Source organism: Tiliqua scincoides, chromosome 4, assembly GCF_035046505.1.
Source record: "Tiliqua scincoides isolate rTilSci1 chromosome 4, rTilSci1.hap2, whole genome shotgun sequence".
Lineage (NCBI taxonomy): Eukaryota > Metazoa > Chordata > Lepidosauria > Squamata > Scincidae > Tiliqua > Tiliqua scincoides.
Genome location: NC_089824.1, coordinates 29,894,699 through 29,917,751, shown reverse-complemented (window position 1 = coordinate 29,917,751; position 23,053 = coordinate 29,894,699). Strand labels below are relative to the sequence as shown.

The window sequence follows — 23,053 nt, the reverse complement described above, 5'->3', positions numbered from 1 at the left end:
TTAGAACATCCTCTTCTTGGCATCCTCCGAGGTCAAGTGACCTTCATACTAGGTAGCACAAATTCAAGGTTTTGATTTACACAGTTTTCGCAGACTGCATATTAGGAAATGCATTACTGTCACATTGAAAAAGCAATGGAAATATACAGTATCTGTCCCGGTGTAGGGGCAAGAGTTGAATGTGACAAAAATATTAGTGAAACCTGCCCATTCAGAGAATTGGCCCCTAATAATGGAATACATATTATGCCCTCTCATCCTTTGCCAACCTGCACTAGAACATGTCGGTCTTGAGCACTGGTTCTTGGCCAACAGAAGCCAGGAGCTCATCAGATGTTGTTCAGAGGTCAACTGATAAGAAATCATAAATATTAACTTTGAATAATAATCTTTATTAATGTATTTTAAAAGGTACATTGTAATCCTGAGCTACTGCTTTCATACATTTAACATAATACAAAGACTTTCATTTACAGTTTGAAAGATACATTTATTGTGCTCCAAATTCTCATCCAAGCATCACTTTGCCCCGAACAGTTAGTTCAATATAGTTCACTGAAAATATTATATACAACCCTGAAACATCCACATTAATCTACCCTCTTGACCCCCATTATCTAAGGACTACTATAATCTAAAGAGCTCAAGGTACTCCTTCAGAATTTAGAAAAACACTTTGTGTAAAACTTCAAAGATGGGCAGTGCAATAACTGGTCCCCATAATCCATTTGTGAACAGACCTTGATAAAACTCTATTTCTGTATCATTCAGCTAGTTATCAGTGTTATACTGACCAGCTATATGCTGATGGAATGATCAGAGTTAACTCTTTCTTTTCATATCAATTAGTGGAAAGCTATATCATCTCCCTTTGCAGTGACCAGAGAATTATTTTCCCAACAGGGAAAATAAACCTCCATCCAAACAAAGAGGTAACCCAACATCACCCTATAATCATCTAAATTTATAAAACAAGTTGTATCAAATACTTCCCTTACTTTGACCCTGCAAAGGATCTCATACAAATAACGAGATAAGTTCCATAAATCCAACCATGGCTTTTTAAGGATTTGCCTGTAAAAAGATAAAAAATATTAAAGTCCCAGGGTCCTTGGAAAAAAAAGAAACACATTGCCCAAGTTGAATTTTCAATTGTGAATAAATAAACTTCATTTGAAGCTGGACTCCCAAATAATGTATTTCTCAACCTGGAATTCTGAAAGCATGCCGTGTTTACAAATGATGTCTCCCTAACAAAAGCTCCACTCTTCAAAAATGATACATTCTCAGTGAGGTCACTCTGATCTTGAGTAAAAGTTACTGTAAGCAGTTCAAGCAAGATGCTTATTGCTTAAATTTTAAAGCAAGCCACTGACACAGTTTGTTTTTTTTAAGTGTACTTACAAATGTGAAGCAATTGTAGAAACACTTATAAACACTTCTTGCTTTTGAATACTGATCCCCAAAATGGCACAGGCAGATGTTTGATAGAGAAAAAGAATACTGTTGGTTGGCATTGAATTCAACAGTACTTTTAAGACAGACGTACAATTGTGTAAACAAAGCTTTAGTATTCAGAGCTTGGGAATTTAGCAGCAAAATGAACTATTTGCATATAATGTAGTGCAATGAACATTTGTTCTTAAAGGATCCCCAGCTTTAAAACTATTTGCAACAGAATGAAAACATTAAAAGGAAAAAGTTTAAATTATGCAGCTTATATCATCATCAGAACCTCTAGAAATCCCAGTTTTCTATAAGCAACCCTTAGGAGTCTATGCAAAACTGTGCTCTGGATAACTGATTTTTATGGCTCCCCAGTAGCAGGCTCGAATTAGGCAGACCAAGCCTAAGAGATAAGCAATAACCCAAGAAACATACGTGGCATGAAAGTTTCTGGCAAAGTCTTGTGTACCAACCTATATAAATAAAGAGGGGGGGGGAAGAGAAGCATACAATTAATGCTTGAGTCATAGGGCTTCAAGGAGAAAAATTAACAGTTCTTATGAAATTAGTTTAACGTCAAGTTTTTAAAACATGAATTGAACCCAAGTTTGTATACGTTTCTGATTCATGTACAATTTGCTCTGCATTCATTCAGTTGGATGGGTGGAACACGGAAACACACACACACGCGCGTGCGCACAGTCTTGCCTCAAGATCTTGTTTTTATATGATTCAATAACTCCTTTAATATGTGGCACTCTTCCCTTCCCCCACCCACCAGTTTAAATGCATTAAAAATGTCACCTGTAAGATGTATATCCACAGACCAAATATTTTCTGAGAGAACATTTTAACTTATTGGATCATTTTGTCCAGTATGTAGCTTTTGCTCATGAACAGTGCCCACAGAATATTTTGTGGTAATGTTTACAGCTAAATGGCCACTCCACAGTATGAGGAAGTCACTTTTCCCAACGGCACTTAAGTACGTTAATACATTTGTAGTCCAATCCAATGTGTGTTTCAATAAGGGAAGTTCATCTGGCTAGATGGAAGGGAGGGACATCTCAAATTGATAGTACCTTGTTAGATTGATAGTACCAAATTGATAGATTATTGTAACATGCTCTATGTGGGGCTGCCCCTGAAGACGGTTCGGAAACTGCAATTAGTACAGAATGCGGCAGCCCATGTGGTCACTGGAGCTAGGCGGTTTGACTGTCAGTCCGCTTCTCCGGGGGCTACATTGGCTGCCCATTCGTTTCCGGGCCCAATTCAAGGTGCTGGTTTTGACCTTTAAAGCCCTATACTGCTCTGGGCCAGGATATCTTAGAGACCGCCTACTCCCGTACAATCTGGCTCGCCCTCTCAGGTCATCAGAGAAGGCCTTTTTACAAGTGCCACCACCCAAGGAGGTCCGGGGGGCGGCTGCAAGAAATAGGGCCTTCTCGGTAGTGGCACCAACATTATGGAACTCCCTTCCCCTTGACTTGAGAATGGCTCCCTCTCTTGAGAGTTTCCGGCGAGGCTTGAAGACACTGCTGTTTATACAAGCCTTCTGATTTTTTGGCCTTCTTAACATTTTTTACACATCTTGTAGTTTTTTACAGGCCTGATTCCTCTGTGACTTGCTCTTTTGTGCTCTTTTTATTCTGTCTTTTAATCTGACTACTGTTTTTATGGTCTCTGTTAATGTGTTTTTAATATGCTTTTTATCTGCTATTTGCGTTAATTTATGTTTTTAAATCTGTTTTTTACATGTTGTTAGCCGCCCTGGGTCCCTTTAAGGGAGAAGGGCGGGATACAAATAAAGTTTGTTATTATTATTATTATTATTATAGTACCTATGCCCACCCAATTACAAGAGCTGGGCAGTTTAAAGTGCAAAGAAGGCATGTGAAAGGGCTCTGTCTCTGAGCCCATTCTGCACCATCACCCTAAATTTCTCAGTGTTTGTCCCCCACTGTACCACTTCACATGACAATGTCATCACCAGTTAGTTCAGATTAGGAGGTCAGATGCAACATAACACTGATAAGAGGCTCAGGGTGGATGGGAGGGCTTTTTTGAGAGGACAAAAAGTGCATGCTGGAGCTTTGCCTGCCAAGCCAAGCCTTCTACTGCAGCTTGTTGTGTTGCATTGCTGCTCTTGCTAAAAGGCGGCAGGGGTCTTAGGATCCCGTGAGTACCACCAGACACCAACTCAAATACCATCAGTGATACGAGTACCAGTGGTTGAGAAACACTGCCCTAAAACAGGGGTGTCCAAAGTTTTTGGCAGGAGGGCCACATCATCTCTCTGACACTGCGTCAGGGGAAAAAAGAATTAATTTACATTTCAAATTTGAATACGTTTACATAAATTTACCTACATGAATATATTAAAGATGAACTTATATGAATGAAGGTCTTGCAATAGCTCAAGGCCAATAAAAGGCCTTGCACAAAGCAAGGCTGGCCTTTCCTTTGCTGCTGCTGCTGCATCACAGACGTGACACAGCAAGCAGTGGAGGGAGCCCTCGTCCCACTGAGCCCTCACGCTGAGAGCAGTTGCGTCGGGCCAGTGTGGGCTCCAACAAATCCGCGGAGGGCCAGAGGCTCACTGGAGACTGGGGGCTCCCTGAGGGCCGCATTGAGAGGCCTCGAGGGCCGCAAATGGCCCCAAGGCCGGGGTTTGGGCATCCCTGCCCTAAAAGCAAGGTGACATGAAACCACTGCTGCTCCTTCTCACTCTTGTCAGTGCTCAAATGCTTGGAGCAGTCATGTGAACTGGCACTGGCAATAAGGAGCAGCAGGCCCCAGGGACTGGCAGCAGGCTCCCTATTGGTCTGTGGGCCTTGGTAGGTTTCCTATACCAAACCCTGGCATGGGGTCCCTACACTCCTACCCAGAGCCATTGTCTCTCATCTGGACTTTGATATCAGAAAGTCCAACTGGGAAAAAAGAACCTGAAGGGCTGCACATTCACAGGGGAAGAGCACCCACGCACACTTTGGCTCTTGAAATCATACCATTGCTCCCAATTTAACTATGGGCCAGAGCTGTTTTGGAACACATGAGTCAGTTTGTATCACATTTGGCTTTGAGCCATGAGAAGAGGCCTTTCCCACTGACAAATAAAACCAGAAGTACTGCTGCAAGTTACCATTGCATCTGTTCAATTACAGAGCACCCTGAAGGATATTAAATTTGTGTTACTCACAGTTAAACCAACGCCAATGAAGATAAGTATCATTCCAATAGTAATGTATGCACAGCAGCGTCTTCTTGGGAGTGCACATCCAACCGAAGAACTGCAAATGAACCAGAATTAAACACAAAGGCTAGTTTTGATCTTTTTAAAATGGATTCATCTTTCCCTGTTAATATTTGCTTCCCATCGATATGTACATTTGGAAAGACTAGAGTGAACATCAACATTGGATGAGGACATTGACCTACCCCAGAGAGATCAGCAGCAGACTTCAGAATGCTGACATTACATCTTCACTCAGAGAGATAAAATGTAACCTGTGATGCCCTGTGTCTACTGTACTAATAAGCTGTACAATCACTATGGTTTGTATATCAGTACTGTGTGATCCATATACAAATAAATCACAGTCCCCGCCCCCATAGCAAACCAAACTATTACTTGTGCCTAGATAGTTACTAGTTTACATTTTCCTAAAACTGAATATGGCCATCATTTACATAATAAGAAAATCATCACTGTATTCTGAGCTCTGGGGAATGTTAAAATAATAATGAAGGAAGCAGGAGGCAAGTTTTTGCTAGAGACGCTCGCGCAAATTACACTACTATATGGTTTCCAATTTCACTTTATATCATATCTCTAAAAAAAATTCACCTTCCCTGGGACACCTCTGGTAATGTATTATAAAATATTTATATACCACTTTTCAGAAAAAGTTCATAAAGCAGTTTACACAGCAAAACACCATTAAGACATTTTATATAATTAGCAGAAAGAAAGTTCCTAAATCAGTAAGCTGTCATGTGATTGACCAGACGCTCCTTGGTTCAAGTTAACACAAATAGGCCCACATGCCTAGCATGTGACTAGATTTTTCCTTTCTTTCACTCTCTCTTTTTTAAATAGAAACAAACCCATTATTTCTGGAATGCTTTCAAACTAACTGGCTTAAGCAGCTTTACTACAATAAGGAACTTTCAAGTATTCAAATTAAAAGACAAAGTTCCTCAACTTTGCTGGGTGCTGCTTACCAAGGCTTTTAGCCCTGGCCCCCAAGCTTCCCACTGATCCAAATATCATTGAAAAGAATGAAGCTTCCTTCAACAGGGTTCTCTGAGGATTCTGTCACTATTTAGAACTGCTTCATATTACCACTTTTCAACAAAGTTCACAAAGCAAAAGAAATCAGAATGGGCTTACTATCTTTAAAAAAAAAAAAAGAAGACACAAGGGAGACACCAATAAACAGCCATTGGAAATTTGCTATGCTAGGACAAAGGGGGCAGCCAATTTAAAGATGCCTCTTACACAGCAGGGATGCATCACATTTTTCTATATTATCTCCACGTGGAGATATGGTGTTTTTTTTTTAAAAATATATTTTTTCTGGGGCATATACATAGCTCAAGCACTGGGGTGGAGTCTAATTTTGTCCCAATGACATAACCTAATAGGAAGTTCTGCTGAATTTCTTTCCCATAAGGTTATTAGCAAAATGCATTTATCACTGAGTTGCAAAAGATGTTCTGCGTTCAAGTATTGTGGATCACTTTTATTCACAGGCCACATAGTTCACTGAGTGGAACTTGAATCGGTGAATCTTTCTACCTTACCTACCTTACCGTGTGCAAATCCTATGTACATCACCTTAACCCCTTGGAGGAAGGTTGGAATACAAATGAGTGTCAGCACATATTTTTGTACTACTAGGATTTAGTGAGAACATTTTTCTCTTTTCTGGAAAGTACAAACATGAACAGTACCCATGTCTGTATCTTCAACCCTCACATAAATGCTGCAGGTCTGTGCACTGAAAGCCAACTGGAGTCCTTTTTTAAAATTAAAATAGTGCATAGGGCAGGCAATAAGGACTGGAACCATGGCAGGAACAAAGTATTAATAGGTTCCCTATCCCTGCTGCAATTTTACCCAATTCTGGGCACAGACTTCCAGCTCTGCTGGAAAAAAAGAGGGCAAAACCAAAACAGGTCACCACATGCAGTTAATTCAACATGTGCTTTGGCGAAAGTAGCAATATCAGAAAAGTCTCAGCATAATCAAAATTAGCATCACAGACGTGTTTTATCTGAGAGATGAGTTGCTTTTGCACAGAAGAAAGCAGCACACATTTTTCATACCAACAAATGAACAGCTTATTTGCTTTCCTGCTAAACTCCTTGAAACTTGTCTTGCAGTTTTAAGGACACTACAACTTTATTTTGCTTGAAATTATATTCCAAGAATAATTTATAAAAAATCAAGCTCTATTCATTTCAGCAACCATTTCTCTCTAAAGAGCCTACTTCTTCATCACATCATGACCATCCAAGAAGTGACAATGAAGCATGAGTTTTTCAACAGCCCTCGTCTTAGGCTGCGCAGAAATGCAGGAGTCAGATGACTTTCATCATCAGTAAAACAACTGTTCTGCTCCTGGAATGAGGACAAATATCTGAAACATCTTCTCCTCTCCCTCCAAAAATGCTAAGATTTGTTGAACTTACATTTTTTTGCAATGTGGACACTTAGCCAAAGTGTTGAACCTCACTTCCATCCACTACAATAAAGAGAAAGAAACTTGAAAAAATGCCAACATTAAAATAAAATTTATTTTGCTTCATGTTAAATGTCACTGGAGATCACAGCAAAGTATTTTACTTCTCATGCTTTATTTAGGATTTATTTCTTGTTTTCTTCCATCACTGGGATGCCCTTTGTGAGCAACATCATCATACTCTTGCATGGGATTTCCATGCAAAATACATTCCCATGACTTGCTAGTTACAAGGTTGTCTGACGTAGCATAAGCTCCGTTTACAAATGACAGCAGGAGCCACTGATGTCATTAAGACTATTACTCTTGTTTTGAAACGATGGACCTTCAATCATTATAATTGTATTGTTGGTACTCCTGGGAAGTTTTCTGTTTTGCAGCTGACCTCAAAAAACAAAAAAAGTGAATTTTAACATATGTCATGACAGTGGCTTTACCTTGTCGCATTCAATCATCATTAGTCCTTACAAAATGAATAATAAAAGAACAAGAAACTGAAAGAAAAACTGTAATCTGAAAAATAAAAGAAACCAAGCATGTTGCTTCAAACTATACTTTCATTTCATATTGCCACATTAAAACAGTCCCAGGGTGGTGCCTATATTATTATTGACAAATTAATTATTAAGAACAAGTTATTATTAGTAAGTATGTAGGCAGAATATTGAATATTGGAGTGGGGGGAGACATTTAGCATTTTAGTTAACTATAGCCATCATAGTTAAGGGTTTGCTAGTTAAGGGTTTGCCAAGTTAATCATTGCTAGTTTGGATTTTTAAATAATAAGACTACAAACAAGTAGTGATGGATGCAATTTCAAACCCTGTGGGACAGAGTCTCTCCCCCACAGTTAAAGCAAATGAGAAAGCCCCAGAGCACATGGGGGCTCTGTAGCAGCAAGAAGATCTATGGGATCAAGATACACAATTCATAGTACATTTTGTTTAGTAATTTATGGAAATAATTTGTGTGCAAATAATATTGTAAAACTGAACTAGAAAAAATTTCAGAAGATAATCTTCCTGATACCATTTCCAATTTTGGTGGTATGGAACAGGAGAGGAAAATTCGAGTAATGTCATAAGGCAGGCTAGGGTGTTACACAGGGTAAGGGGAAAAATAGGTGACTAAGGTGACCTCCAGGCTGCTCCTAACCTACACTGGATACAGCTCAGGCCACTCAGCCTGGTTTTACCAGTGCAGGTCAACAATGTGCTGTAGGATGCAAAAGTACATTATTAGAGATAAACGTGTCCCTGAAAACCTAATTCCATCAGGTCTGAAACCACAAACGGGAGACATTCTTCCCCCACTTTATAAAGTAAAGCCCTAGTTCTATAGCAGGCTAGCCAAACTGCTCCTTGCAATTCACTCATAGTTCTTAGGTAATTTAAGACCGGTTCATAGTGAATTATGCAGGGTCAGCATCTGTTTCTTCATCTTATCCCCCTTTTCATAGCAAGTGAGACCACAATGCAAAGAGCCTCATAACAGCCAGAGGGGTTGAGTTTGTGTTTTTGAAACCCCAGCTCACATGGCAAATAGCTTTTGAAACCTAGTGTTAGTGTGTGTTGTGCAGAGACACAAAGTAAGGAACAGTAGGAGGAATGTCCTCTTACAGGCCTTGAGTGCGCACCCAGTAGGCTCTTTACATCATAATCCAGGAGCATACAAAGAATTGCCCCGTTCCAGCATACATGCCCATTCAGTGATAAAAATGAGAGCAATGAAGATAGATAGAGGAGATCAGCTACATTATTTATTGGGCGGGGGAGACCTAAGGTAAATTGAGAATGTTTTGCTGCAAGTATGCCTTGCATAATATGGTAAGGGCATGTGGACACTATGTTGATTCCCCTTCCTCTTCTGACTACTTGAGTGGCAATCCTCAATACCCTTACTCAAAATAATCCTACAGACCTCAAAGTGTAATGTTATGTAACAAGTGAATAGCGAAATTCACATGAAACACTAGAATATCTAGAACACTAGAGCATCGTCCTCCAGACCAGAAATCTTATGGGGACCTTGAAATGAGGAAACAGATCAGGGAGGTGACAAGGAAGGACAGGGTTGTAATCATGGGGGACTTCAATTATCCTCATATTGACTGGGTCAATTTGTGTTCTGGTCACGTTAAAGAAACCGGATTTCTTGACGTGCTAAATGACTGTGGCTTAGATCAGCTAGTCACGGAGCCCACCAGAGGACTGGTGACTCTGGATTTAATTTTGTGCGGTACGCAGGACCTGGTTAGAGATGTAAACGTTACTGAGCCATTGGGGAACAGTGATCATGCTGCGATCCATTTTGACGTGCACGTTGGGGGAAGAATACCAGGCAAATCTCTAACAAAAACCCTTGACTTCCGACGGGCGGACTTCCCTCAAATGAGGAGGCTGGTTAGAAGGAGGTTGAAAGGGAGGGTAAAAAGAGTCCAGTCTCTCCAGAGTGCATGGAGGCTGCTTAAAACAACAGTAATAGAGGCCCAGCAGAGGTGTATACCGCAAAGAAAGAAGGGTTCCACTAAATCCAGGAGAGTGCCCGCATGGCTAACCAGCCAAGTTAGAGAGGCTGTGAAGGGCAAGGAAGCTTCCTTCCGTAAATGGAAGTCTTGCCCTAATGAAGAGAATAAAAAGGAACATAAACTGTGGCAAAAGAAATGTAAGAAGGTGATAGGGGAGGCCAAGCGAGACTATGAGGAACGCATGGCCAGCAACATTAAGGGGAATAATAAAAGCTTCTTCAAATATGTTAGAAGCAGGAAACCCGCCAGAGAAGCGGTTGGCCCTCTGGATGGTGAGGGAGGGAAAGGGGAGATAAAAGGAGACTTAGAGATGGCAGAGAAATTAAATGAGTTCTTTGCATCTGTCTTCACGGCAGAAGACCTCGGGCAGATACCGCTGCCCGAACGGCCCCTCCTAACCGAGGAGTTAAGTCAGATAGAGGTTAAAAGAGAAGATGTTTCAGACCTCATTGATAAATTAAAGATCAATAAGTCACCGGGCCCTGATGGCATACACCCAAGGGTTATTAAGGAATTGAAGAATGAAGTTGCAGATCTCTTGACTAAGGTATGCAACTTGTCCCTCAAAACGGCCACGGTGCCAGAAGATTGGAGGATAGCAAATGTCACGCCTATTTTTAAAAAGGGAAAGAGGGGGGACCCGGGAAACTATAGGCCGGTCAGCCTAACATCCATACCGGGTAAGATGGTGGAATGCCTCATCAAAGATAGGATCTCAAAACACATAGACGAACAGGCCTTGCTGAGGGAGAGTCAGCATGGCTTCTGTAAGGGTAAGTCTTGCCTCACAAACCTTATAGAATTCTTTGAAAAGGTCAACAGGCATGTGGATGCTGGAGAACCCGTGGACATTATATATCTGGACTTTCAGAAGGCGTTTGACACGGTCCCTCACCAAAGGCTACTGAAAAAACTCCACAGTCAGGGAATTAGAGGACAGGTCCTCTCGTGGATTGAGAACTGGTTGGAGGCCAGGAAGCAGAGAGTGGGTGTCAATGGGCAATTTTCACAATGGAGAGAGGTGAAAAGCAGTGTGCCCCAAGGATCTGTCCTGGGACCGGTGCTTTTCAACCTCTTCATAAATGACCTGGAGACAGGGTTGAGCAGTGAAGTGGCAAAGTTTGCAGATGACACCAAACTTTTCCGAGTGGTAAAGACCAGAAGTGATTGTGAGGAGCTCCAGAAGGATCTCTCCAGACTGGCAGAATGGGCAGCAAAATGGCAGATGCGCTTCAATGTCAGTAAGTGTAAAGTCATGCACATTGGGGCAAAAAATCAAAACTTTAGATATAGGCTGATGGGTTCTGAGCTGTCTGTGACAGATCAGGAGAGAGATCTTGGGGTGGTGGTGGACAGGTCGATGAAAGTGTCGACCCAATGTGCGGCGGCAGTGAAGAAGGCCAATTCTATGCTTGGGATCATTAGGAAGGGTATTGAGAACAAAACGGTTAGTATTATAATGCCGTTGTACAAATCGATGGTAAGGCCACACCTGGAGTATTGTGTCCAGTTCTGGTCGCCGCATCTCAAAAAAGACATAGTGGAAATGGAAAAGGTGCAAAAGAGAGCGACTAAGATGATTACGGGGCTGGGGCACCTTCCTTATGAGGAAAGGCTACGGCGTTTGGGCCTCTTCAGCCTAGAAAAGAGACGCTTGAGGGGGGACATGATTGAGACATACAAAATTATGCAGGGGATGGACAGAGTGGATAGGGAGATGCTCTTTACACTCTCACATAATACCAGAACCAGGGGACATCCACTAAAATTGAGTGTTGGGCGGGTTAGGACAGACAAAAGAAAATATTTTTTTACTCAGCGCGTGGTCGGTCTGTGGAACTCCTTGCCACAGGATGTGGTGCTGGCGTCTAGCCTAGACGCCTTTAAAAGGGGATTGGACGAGTTTCTGGAGGAAAAATTCATTATGGGGTACAAGCCATGATGTGTATGCGCAACCTCCTGATTTTAGGAATGGGTTAAGTCAGAATGCCAGATGTAGGGGAGAGCACCAGGATGAGGTCTCTTGTTATCTGGTGTGCTCCCTGGGGCATTTGGTGGGCCGCTGTGAGATACAGGAAGCTGGACTAGATGGGCCTATGGCCTGATCCAGTGGGGCTGTTCTTATGTTCTTATGTTCAGGGGTGTCAAACATAAGGCCCGGTGGCCGGATGCGACCCCCGGAAGCTTTTTATCCAGTCCTCAGGCTCTCAGCTGCTGAGGTATTACAGCTGAAATGGCTGTCCACATGAAAATTGGGCTTTCCCAAATCTTAAAATATGATCAAGATTTGTGTACTTTAATTTGCAGTTAATGAGTTTCTATATGAGAACAGAGTCTGATTTCTGGCCATTAGCTGCTTAATTATGTCACTTTCTGCTTAATTATGTCACTTCTAGCCCTCAGTTGGAGCCCTGAATGCTAACTTCAGCCCTCTGTATGAAACACGTTTGACACCCCTGATCTAGAGAGCCCAGTTATAAAACAAAAGACTTCCTTGAAGAGTTCATATTATCACACACACACAAAATCTCATCCATGAATATAAAAAAGAAATTCACAGTAACAGCAAATTTACAGTTCAATTATCAATCATGAAGTTAGCAAAATCATCAACAGGTTTTTCCTATCTAAACTGAAATATATACTGGGAAGAAATCAACCAGAGTGTTTCTTCGGCATTTGCAACAAGGAGTTTTGATAGCTTCTACGGACAGGGAAGTACACATTAGATTTAAGCGTATCTTATCTGCAACTTGGTTTACAGTAAGCACTTTATCGTCCATATACTGATGCCATGTCCTTTTAGGTCCTTTATCTGATAACTTTATAAGAGCTTACTTCTTTAGCTTCTTTATTTTCTCCATTCCTGTTAAAATTAAATCAGTTATATGACAAGCATAACACAGTTTCTGTTTAATATCAGTCTTATCCGTTTCTGTTCTGAATTCAAAATACACTGTTCTTTTTTCATCTAGATCATCCCCTTGTCTACAGCATTTTCCACAGAGATCAGCCTCAAGAGGAAAGAACTAAAGAAAGTATTCAGCAGTTTAAAGCACAGAACACTTAAGAGGACAATGACATGCTTAATTTTCAGAGACTTATAGTAAGAACAAAAGACAGATTCTTAGAGGAAAAGCATGGATTGTATTATCCTATTGTGGCCAGCTCTATGAGGAAACAAGAACCCTGATGAGAGGAAACAAGTGCACAGGCTACTTATCCTAAAGAAATTTTGAAGCTAATAGGTGATGGAAGAGTCTGGTCCTCTGGAGCAGATAGAGGTGCCTCTTAATAGCTTCTCTTGACTTTTCAGTACTGCACTGATCACAGAATTAAGGAGGAAATGTGGTCCTTTGTGCGTGGCATGTTGGCTATACTTACTAGGAATGTATTTCCACAGTGCCCACACACCACCCTAGTGCCTTCTGGCTGAACAGGTATCGCAGGCTGTGCTGGCTGCTCCTCCGGAATCAGCATAACTGGACCAAGATTAATGATACGTCTACTGTAGGAAACAGAAGATGCAGTTCCATTTAGTACAGTGGAGAATAAAAGGATAATGACCCATCATGTGCTCAGAAGCCAAATATCTTTTGCTGTGGCACTGCATTCTAGTTGAGCCCATCTAAACTGGAACAGTTCCAATATTAAAACCCCAAGCAACACTTTAAAATACCAAATGGGTAAAGCAATTTAGCACAATTTTATTGGTGTAGAATAGATGTACAGATACTTTCAAACAAGCCTTATGATTAGGAGTTCTATGTAACTCAAAACGCTGCATACAAGTTTCACAACTTGGGAAATCAACACACGTTTGTCCTTAAAGGTAACACTTTGCCAGGTACACATTTTCTCCAACCAGTATGGTCAAGGACAGCCATTATGATAATAATCCCACCACTTTGATACTCAAGTTTATTACACTTCCTTGAAAAGAGTTTTATAGTTTTCCTTTAGCAATCTTCCAGTCCCGAGACTCAAGTAGCATAGAGGGTAAAGCTGCTAAATACGTATCTTCAAGCTGTTTACTATTCACCTTACACACCTCCATCACAGCCCCTTCCTAAGCCCTTTTCCCAGTAGAAGATTCAATTATGGCTAAAGGTGACCAAGTGCTTTGGTCCAAGTTTGCTGTGGTTAGAAAAAGATTTTGCACTGAACATAGCCCTGAAACACAAGTTCTGCTGCCCTGACACACAATCCTATTTCCTGAAGCTTTTTTCCAATAAAGCCCAGGATGTGGCTCTTAGCAAAATAGCAGTTTGTATTAAGAATCTGGCTTATTTTGGTTCAATTGGATACACCATTAACCACTCCTCCTCCCCCCAATTTCATTTAATGTATTCAAGTTTGAACCAGGTTCATTTAGTGTCTTTTTGGACAGTTTGTATTACTTGTGTATTAAAGAACACAACCTCACTGTCTCGCATCAGGACATACAAAGTGTTTATAGAATGAGAAAGAGAAGCATGATAGGTTATTCACAATGGTCTTCTTGCATACATGGTAGTTCCTAGGGAAGGGCTACTGCATAAGACTATGCATACATCACAAAACAAAATGAAAATACATAAATTATAACTTTTTTAGCCCTTACCAATTGGGTCTCGGACATCCTATTCTCCGGGATGTATCCTTACAGATAAGAAGACAATTACACGGACATCTAACATACTTTTTCCCTGAAGGAGGGTTTTTGATTGGCTACACAAAACAAGAAAAAGAAATTATATATAAAATGTGCTGACTGCAAAAAAATTCCTACAATGATTAAGCAGAGCAACACAAATGATACAACTCTAGGTGGAGGACCTCACAGTTGTTCTTAGCACAGTGATGGTTTCTGGCATGTTGATATTTTTGAACAATTGAAAGTACATCTGTACCAGCACCTCTTTGCTGGAGCTCTTCACATCTTCTTTTATTTTGTCTTTCAGTCTTTTATTTTTTTTAACTGGTCTTTGTGCAACTGTCCACATGCACTCTCTGTTCTTGAGACTGGGGAGGACTGAGTCAAGTAATCATTCATATTCTTTAAAAAAGCTAAAATGTTAAGAAATGTCTTTATACAAGGCTTAAAATATGAAGGAGTGGAGAAAGGAACTCATCTCACTGGAATTTAGGAATAGCTGGGCCAGTTGCACTAGGGTGAGCAAAGTTAGGGGGGAAACAGAAAAAGCAAATATAAAAACTGTTACTCAAGAAAGCTGAATAAGTGGGCATGCAAATAGATTTAAGAAATTAAAGAAAAGGATTCTGGAAGTGGAGAAGCAGCAGCAGGGCAACAGCTGGCATATAGGACATTGCAATATTCTGTTAACAGAAGCATAAATGGCAATGCAAAAAGGTTAGCACTCTAACCTCTTAATGAAAAATACAAATGTGTTTTAAAAAAACTCAGAAGCAGAAGGGTAATGGGGAAAGATAAGTCACAAGGTGATATGTAGACTCCAGAGGCAATTATGGTATAGTCAGGTACAAATCACACAAAAACAGCTGGTGCTGATATACCCTTAGATACCAACATTGCTTTAAGCTGGAAACTAATCTTGACTACTTTTCCAACAGATTAATAAAATACTAGACCAAAATGAGACAGCAATAAATATAGGGCAAGCTTTAGTAAGAAGAGCAAGTACCATAAACCTCTTTGCAGCTGTGCCTGCCAGTCACACAAGCATAATTACACACAAGTATCACATGCTTAAAGGATGGGTCAGAATAGCTATAGGTAAGCGACTATGAACAGGTAAGTTGCAGTACAGTCTTTGACTGAATTCACTGTTCAGTGCCTGCATACATGGATTCATTTATTTAATTTACATTTAACATACACCATCACATCCAGTTATTTTAAGAAATACAATTAGAAATACACAGATTGCTCTGTCTGCTCTTCCATCCTTACCCTACAGCAAACTGATGCAATGTCTCTGTTCTCTCAGCTCAGACCCCGGTTTGGCAAGACACTGAAATACTGGGTACCTGTTGCATCAGCAGCAGCCACTCACCATGGTAGACCAGCTGCCTCCACCAACCACCCCTCCTTACCAGTACATCACGTAATAGACAGGCACATACAGGGAGCAAAACCCTTTTGTACACTTGCACTGACACAGTGAAACCAGCACCTCAGAGCCTCCAAACATAGACACACCACACTCTAATTAGGTCCCCCGCAAATGTGCACAGTAAAATATTTTTTTGAGTAATGAGTAAAATATTTTTACTCATAGTTTTCCCCTTGAGATGGCAACTGGAATTTTTAATGACTTTTGTTTTGCCTTACAACAGTTTGGTTAGCTGTACACTTTTGGGTGAGCAGGTGAGCTCTCTAGATGTAGAATACAGGCACAAAGGTTCTGAATAGCTCCTTCCATTATACACCTTGGGAACTACCATGTGTACCAATGAAATGGACTGTAAAGTAAGCCCTGTATATTTTCAGATACAAATTGCATAGAAAACCCTCCAAAGCCTAACCTTTCAACCCTCTTTAAATGAGCAGGCAAGAATTGCTCTGGCATGGCAGAACTATATGAAGATAAGCCTATTCTTGGAAGCCAGACCAGCACTCACATCAACTGATTATTTTCTGCTAAACAGTTAAACAGGTGGTCCTCCTTTTATCAGCGATTCCTATATTTGCAGGCCTGTTCTCAGTTGCCCAGCAGTTACATCAACACATCCTATTCAAAAACAAAAACAGGCCTCATAAACATGACACAGAGCAAAATGCCTGGAAAACCATTACCGTGGCTTCACTGCAATCTGTGCATTTGACAACATGTTGATGAAGCTTCCCTTCCAAATTGATTAGCGACTGGCACACACGGCAGTTTATTACAGGAACACCACTGGCATCTGGACTGGCAATGGCTGTATAGGGTGGCGGGAGTTCTGCTGCAAGGAAGGACAGGTAAATTACATCAGTATAAGCATACAGGTAATTGGTGATAGAACCATATAGCAAAGCATCAACAAGCAATTCACACAGAGAACTTTAACTTAATGGTCAAACTACGTACATATTACTTTAAGGACACAACTGGGCCTGCCAGAGTTCCAATCCAGCTTCCACACTTATACACCGCCCCATAGCTGCTGTTTATCTTGGATGGGTATCTCTTGTTGGCACTGATTGGAACCTCTCATGTGGGGCTGATCTAGATTTGTGTCACAGTGGAAGCAATTGAAAGCTCCTCTCCCTCCATGCTGCGGTCCCAACATGAATAAGAGGGTCCCACAGTTGCAAAGCTAAAAACCAAGTACTCAAAGCCCAGTTGTATCTATTAGACCACTGGTTCCTAAAATGTGGGTGGTGGACCACAGATGGTCCGTAAGACCCTAAAAAGTAGTCCATGAGATCTCAGAAAAAAGATCACTTCCAGTGTCTCGCTGCATGAGCACTCCCCAATAGACCGACAGAGAGGGTGTAGAATGGACTACCTGCAGCCAGCAACAAAGGCAGCAACCCACAAATCTTCTCTATAAATAGCATAAGAAATCTCTAATAAATCTTCTCCATTACAAATTTAATTGTATTTTTTTCTGTGCAGGGGGATAAGAAGTGCATGTGGTTCATGAAGATTCCAATTTTTGTCTCGGTCTACAGGCTCCTAAAGGTTGGGCATCACTGCATTAGAAACATCTAGCTTGACCCATAGACAGCCTTGCAGTTAGTCCACTTGTCCAGGAGGATGAATAGTTTCTTCTAGACTAGTAACAGAGTTGCTTCAGCGACGGAGGTGGTCAGTTTTGGAATTCATTCCTTAATCTGGTGTACCTGAAATTAAGTCTAACAGGAATTAATTTCATTGTCCTGGACTGATTGGCCCCAGCCTGCTATCAGTATCTGATACTTGGCCAAATTACCGTAACACACAACTAGTGACGACAAGCAGAGTTTGATGCATTTGATTAATTAGCTAGTCAGTTAACTAAATTCTGTCTCTCTCCATCTTCTCAGCTCCCAGAAGAAATGGTGGATCTGAAAACAAGCAGTCTTGGAATTACTGAAGGCTTGTCACCGCACAAACTGCACAGATGCGCAAGCACTGTTTCCCCCTGTCCCCACCATTGAGACAAAAGGGAACTTAAAGAAGAAACTGATCTTTCAGGGTACAATCAACATGGATTATCTTCTAACAAGAACCACAGGCAATTAAAGCTGATGTTTGGTTGGATGTCGGTGCCAATACAGCTTCTTATACCTGAAATTCTCACAGTACTGGTGAGTCTTGAACTTTTAAAATCTGCTACAGAAACCATTTTATCTGCTCTGCTCCGCTATTACAAGCAAGCAGTGGTGGGTGCATGCCCCCACGCTACCCAGTTCTCCCCCAAATAACACCTCAAGCATTCTCCCTCCAATGGATGGGGGGGGATGGCAGGCAGGTAAATGAGTGGGCCCCATCTGCCCTCCCTTTACTTATGAAGAGAGCAGCATGCAGCCTCCCTATTCTGCTTCTCTTTGAAATGAATATTTATTTTATTGGAAAAAATTTTTATCTGCCTTTCTCCCACTCTCAAGGTGGCTTGCAGAATAAAAACAGATACAAATTAAATTAAGACGGTACTAAAAACGTTAAACATAAAATGATTCGTACACCAAGAACAAACCCCAGGATCACCCAAAAACTATTAAAATAATATCACATTAAAATCGCCAGCCCACAAGGTCAGTTGAAAGCCTTCCTAAATAAAAAGGTCTTGAAGCCCCACCAAAAGGTTTCCAGAAAGGGAGCTGTTCTTAATTTCAGATGGAGGGAATTCCACAAACAAGGAGCCACCACCTAGAACAGGGGTGTCAAACATAAGGCCAGGGGGCCGGATGTGGCCCACGGAAGCTTTTTATCTGGCCCTCAGGCTCTCATCGGCTGAGCAGTGCTGAAGGTGTTACCTCTGAAAGGGCAGCCCACATGAAAATTGGGCTCTCCCATATTTTGAAATATGATCAAGATTTGCATATTTTCTCTTCTGTCATTTGCAGCTAATGAGTTCCTAAGTGAGAAAAAGTGCTTATTTTTGGTTATGACCTATTTAATGACATCATTGCCTGCCTGATGACATAACTTCTGGCCCTCAGCAGGCATCATGAATGCTATTCGGCCCTTAGTTTGAAACAAGTTTGACACCCCTGACCGAGAAGGTCCCATTTCTAGCAAGGGGTGCTAGAAAGGGATGCCAGGCATCTAGCATTTCTGCTCACTGCATACACAAACAGTGAGGTGCAGGGAGGCTGCATGCCACACTCTTTGCAAGTAAAAGGTAGGGGCCAGGTTTCAGATATTTTGTCCCTGCCTATTTGGTGCTTCATAAGCACCAAGTAGGCTGGATCCATACTAAGTAGGCTTCATAAGCATCAGTGCTGGATCCCAGCAAGTTGGAGAAGGATTGGAACACCCACTGGGCTGGCAACTTGGAGAGGGTGGTAGAGAGATGAACTGGGGGCTCATCCATTTGCCCCCCCCCAAGGGTGCCACACGCCATGCATTTCAGGTTCCTTCATGGCATGGCAAGGCCTGCATGCAAGGCAGTTTTTGTTTATTTTTGCATTTAGAAGTGAGGTTGAAGGTAACTCCTTTTTCTTTGCCAAGTTGCACACCACATGTGGTTACAAAACTAGGGCATGAGTATGCAGGCAACACAAGGACTCGCCATCTGAAAACAGAACAGCAATAGGATGTGACAGGACTGCTTAAAGAACTTTGCAAGCATTTCTGCAATACTGTAAACAAACATAAGCAGAGGGGCAACGGAACCATTAAGAGGCCACCTGAACTCAGCTACACCAACAGCTTTTATTACAAAAACAGGCACAAAAAAAGAAAAGAGAAAAATATGTGAAAGATAAAATAACTCCCTGAAGTGAATGATAAATCTGAAGAGAAAGTCATCCTTAAATTTTAAAGGATGCCTTACCTCTCCCTATTTCATATATTACACACACACACACACACACACACACACACACACCCCAGAGTAAGGAAAAAGGGCAGGGGAAGGCAAGCATATGAAAACATTCTTTTTCTTTATGGATGCAATTCAACTGTGCTACAAGGAGGAAGAATTAAAACTTGACCTCCAAAGTACTTCTAGAGCCCCAAATAACCCTTGAAACAACAGCAAAGGTTGCCCCAGTGAGCCTCCCAAAAGTAAATTCTAAGCTCTCTCTTTAGCTCACATTTACCCTAGTCCAGTGGTTCTCAAGCTTTTCAGCCAAGAACCCACCTTTTAGAATGATAATCTGTTGGGACCCACCAGAAGTGATGTCATGGCCGGAAGTAACATCATCAAGCAGGAAAATTTTTAACAATCCTAGGCTGCAATCCTATCCATGCTTACCCAAGAGTAAGCCTCATTGACTATCATTGTTAATATAATCATATGACATACATTGCAGCCAGTTAAAAGTACAGATCTCCCCAAATGCAGTCACATACCATGTTGGCATCAAGTTTAACATACTAAATATAAAATATTGAAATGAATGGGGACCCACCTAGTGGGTCCCGACCCACAGTTTGAGAAACTGTGTCCTAGTCGATTATGACTAGGATACATCCCTCACAAGAAGAAAAATTTATCTGATTTCTCTTAACTGCAAAATTCTTTCAGACCCAGTAGTAGACCATTAGCTGAGGCAGTTGCTTTGAAAATAACCAAAAGGTATTTGAAAATTTATCCTGCTGAGCCTTTAAGTCAGTGGTTCCTGAACTGTGAGCCATGGCTCTCCAGGGAGCTGTGGAAACCACCCAGGGGAGCCATGGAATCCTCATGAAAAATTTACCACCCTATACAACATATAGGATTGTAGCACTAAGGGGGAGCCGTGGCCAATGGCCCAGTAGGTCAAGGGAGCCACCAGTTGAAACAGTTTGGGAACCACTGCTTTAAGTAATAAAAGATTCTTTGACTGCACAACTTTCTGTTCTGAGTGTATGCTCCCAAAGTAGTTATAATGGTTAGAAACCTTACAGAAATGGGGACACAGAGTAGCTAACAGTGTAAGCACAGAAGTCCTTGGTTCAATCTTATTTCAGCCATGAATTTACTCAGTGTGTTAACTTACCATAGATGAACTGTTCTCTCAACCACTGCCCTGCCACTCCATAACCCACAGTATGAGGTTATGACAATCTACTTCAAAGGACTGTAGTAAAGATTACTGTGATAATGTACAGTCCCCTGGCCACCCAAGGTTTGCCCCTGTCCTCAGCACAAACCCTACCTATTCTTAAGGCCTGACCCATTTGAGGCTTTGTCCTACTCCCTTTCTTCCTGACTCCATTCCCTCTCCACTACCCCTCTCTCTCTCCCCTCGCCCAGACAAGCATCCAATCAGGCTGACCACCTTCTAAAATATTGCAGTGGATGAATCTGCAGTCTGTAATCTCTGTGTTGATTCAAAGTTGTTTGTCATGCCAGACGTACTACCAATGTGAAATAAATATTAGGCAGTTCAAATGGTTTCCACAGCTACCACAGAGACGAGACACGTCCATAGTAGGGACCAGCAACAAAAAGCAGAATATGAAAACTTTCAGAAGGAAGACACATTCCTACAGTGAATGGCCTTAGTGAATCCTTGGCAACTTTTCTAATGATGATCCCAGGGGATGTTACAGCTGCGTCCTCAGACACAGACCTGAAGTCTACATAGTTACAGCATTACTTGGGCTGGAACCCAGTACCAAAGGACAAAAACTTCAAGGTATTTTTCACACATCATGAAAGTGACCCACTATAGTAGTACTCTGAGAACTAATGCAAGGAGTAAAAGGACCTTTTACAAATGTGAGATAACCATATCATCAGGTAATGTCAGGGCAGCTCATTCTCCATCCCTTCCCATCAATATAGCTGCATCAAAGAAACTCAGATTGAGTTTCCGCATCAAAGAAACTCAAATTGAGAATTAATTGTATGCATGTGTTTATTTTGTATACAGTTTCCCAATTTGTGTGCTCTGTTCTGCGCATTTTTTTGCATTAACTGATTTTTTGTAAGAGTATGGATTTATTAATTGATTTTAACAAGGGACAGATATAGTGGCATGATGGGAAAAACAATGAGAGGATAATAGCATACACAGAAAGCTGCCTTTTACTGGATCATTAGTCCATCTAACCAAACACAGTCTATTCCAACCAGAAACAGCTGTCTGGGGTCACAGGCAGATACTTCTCAGTCCTGCTACCCAAGATCCCTTGAGATACCATGAATTGAGCCTGGGACCTCAGGCATGCAAATGTGTGCTATAGTACCCAAGAGAGAAGACGCTCCATTTCTCATAAGTCTGAGTACAGTATAAACAGAAAACACAGCTCTAAGGAAGAAATCAGAAACAGCCACCGACACTCAACTGCATATAAAAAAAAACTGGTACAGAAAGAGTCACTCCAATTAGAGAAGGGCACAAACAGTATCTTTCACCTTAGCTGCAATTCCTAACTGCCCTTCCCTATAAAACAGTGCAAGATCTTTCTGCAAACTGAAATATATTTCCTCAAGTATTAAATGTGGAACAATTTCCCTATTGCTCATCCTGCATCTCGTAAAATACGGGCAAGAGCAAGCATTTGTCAGAACGCATTCAAACCCCTTTCCCCTAGTGCAGTGATATTCAACCTTTTTCATCTCATGGCACACTGACAAGGCACTAAAATGGTCAGGGCACACCACCAAGTTTTTGACAATTGACAAGGCACACCATGCTGCCAGTGGGGGCTCACATCTCCCATTGGCTCTATTAACAAATGACCTTCCCCCAAATTCCTGTGGCACACTTGTGGACCACTTGCGGCACACCAGTGTGCCATGGCACAGTGGTTGAAAATGGCTGCCCTACTGCCTCGTACCTGGGATTCCAAATATACTTCTAAAATGCCTCGTATACAGGCATTCCTTCATGACTGTATTATAAGAATTCCAGAACTGGCACCTGCTTACCTATCCCTATATCAGGAGGCAGGCTCTCTACTTAAAGAATGCAGAAAATGAGCTATATAATCATGATTTGCAACAACCATGATGGAGTCTTTTTTTTTTTGGTGCAAAGTTTATTTATTACAGATACAGGTAAGGAAAATGGGTTAAACTTAGGGCTGGGACTATATAGGTTACACATGAGGATATTGGCCATAGATTACAACATGTCTTAATCCAAAAAAGAAATCAACAACGACTGAAAAAAATAATCACTGATAAAAAAATTATCCTATTTGTCATTATACTAATTAATGATTTAACTAAAAAAATCACTATTGTTTAACTAAAATTATTTATCCAATCATAAAAAGGCTTCAAATTTTGCACATAA

General features: G+C 41.3%; 1 protein-coding gene across 2 annotated transcripts in view; it reads right to left on the bottom strand.

Annotated features, from left to right (window-relative positions):
• Positions 1-371: 371 nt before the first annotated feature.
• Positions 372-23,053, bottom strand: part of PIP4P2 (phosphatidylinositol-4,5-bisphosphate 4-phosphatase 2) — a 33,717-nt gene continuing 11,035 nt past the window's right edge. Inside the window, exons 2-7 of one of the 2 annotated variants that reach the window (XM_066624365.1) lie at positions 16,484-16,632; positions 14,327-14,433; positions 13,108-13,231; positions 7,147-7,199; positions 4,649-4,739; positions 372-1,919 (exon numbers count right to left, since the gene is read on the bottom strand). In XM_066624365.1, coding sequence (XP_066480462.1) covers positions 1,776-1,919; positions 4,649-4,739; positions 7,147-7,199; positions 13,108-13,231; positions 14,327-14,433; positions 16,484-16,632 — 668 coding nt within the window. In that variant the 3' untranslated portion in view covers positions 372-1,775. The remainder of the gene's footprint in view (positions 1,920-4,648; positions 4,740-7,146; positions 7,200-13,107; positions 13,232-14,326; positions 14,434-16,483; positions 16,633-23,053) is intronic. The other variant, XM_066624366.1, reaches the window with a different exon arrangement.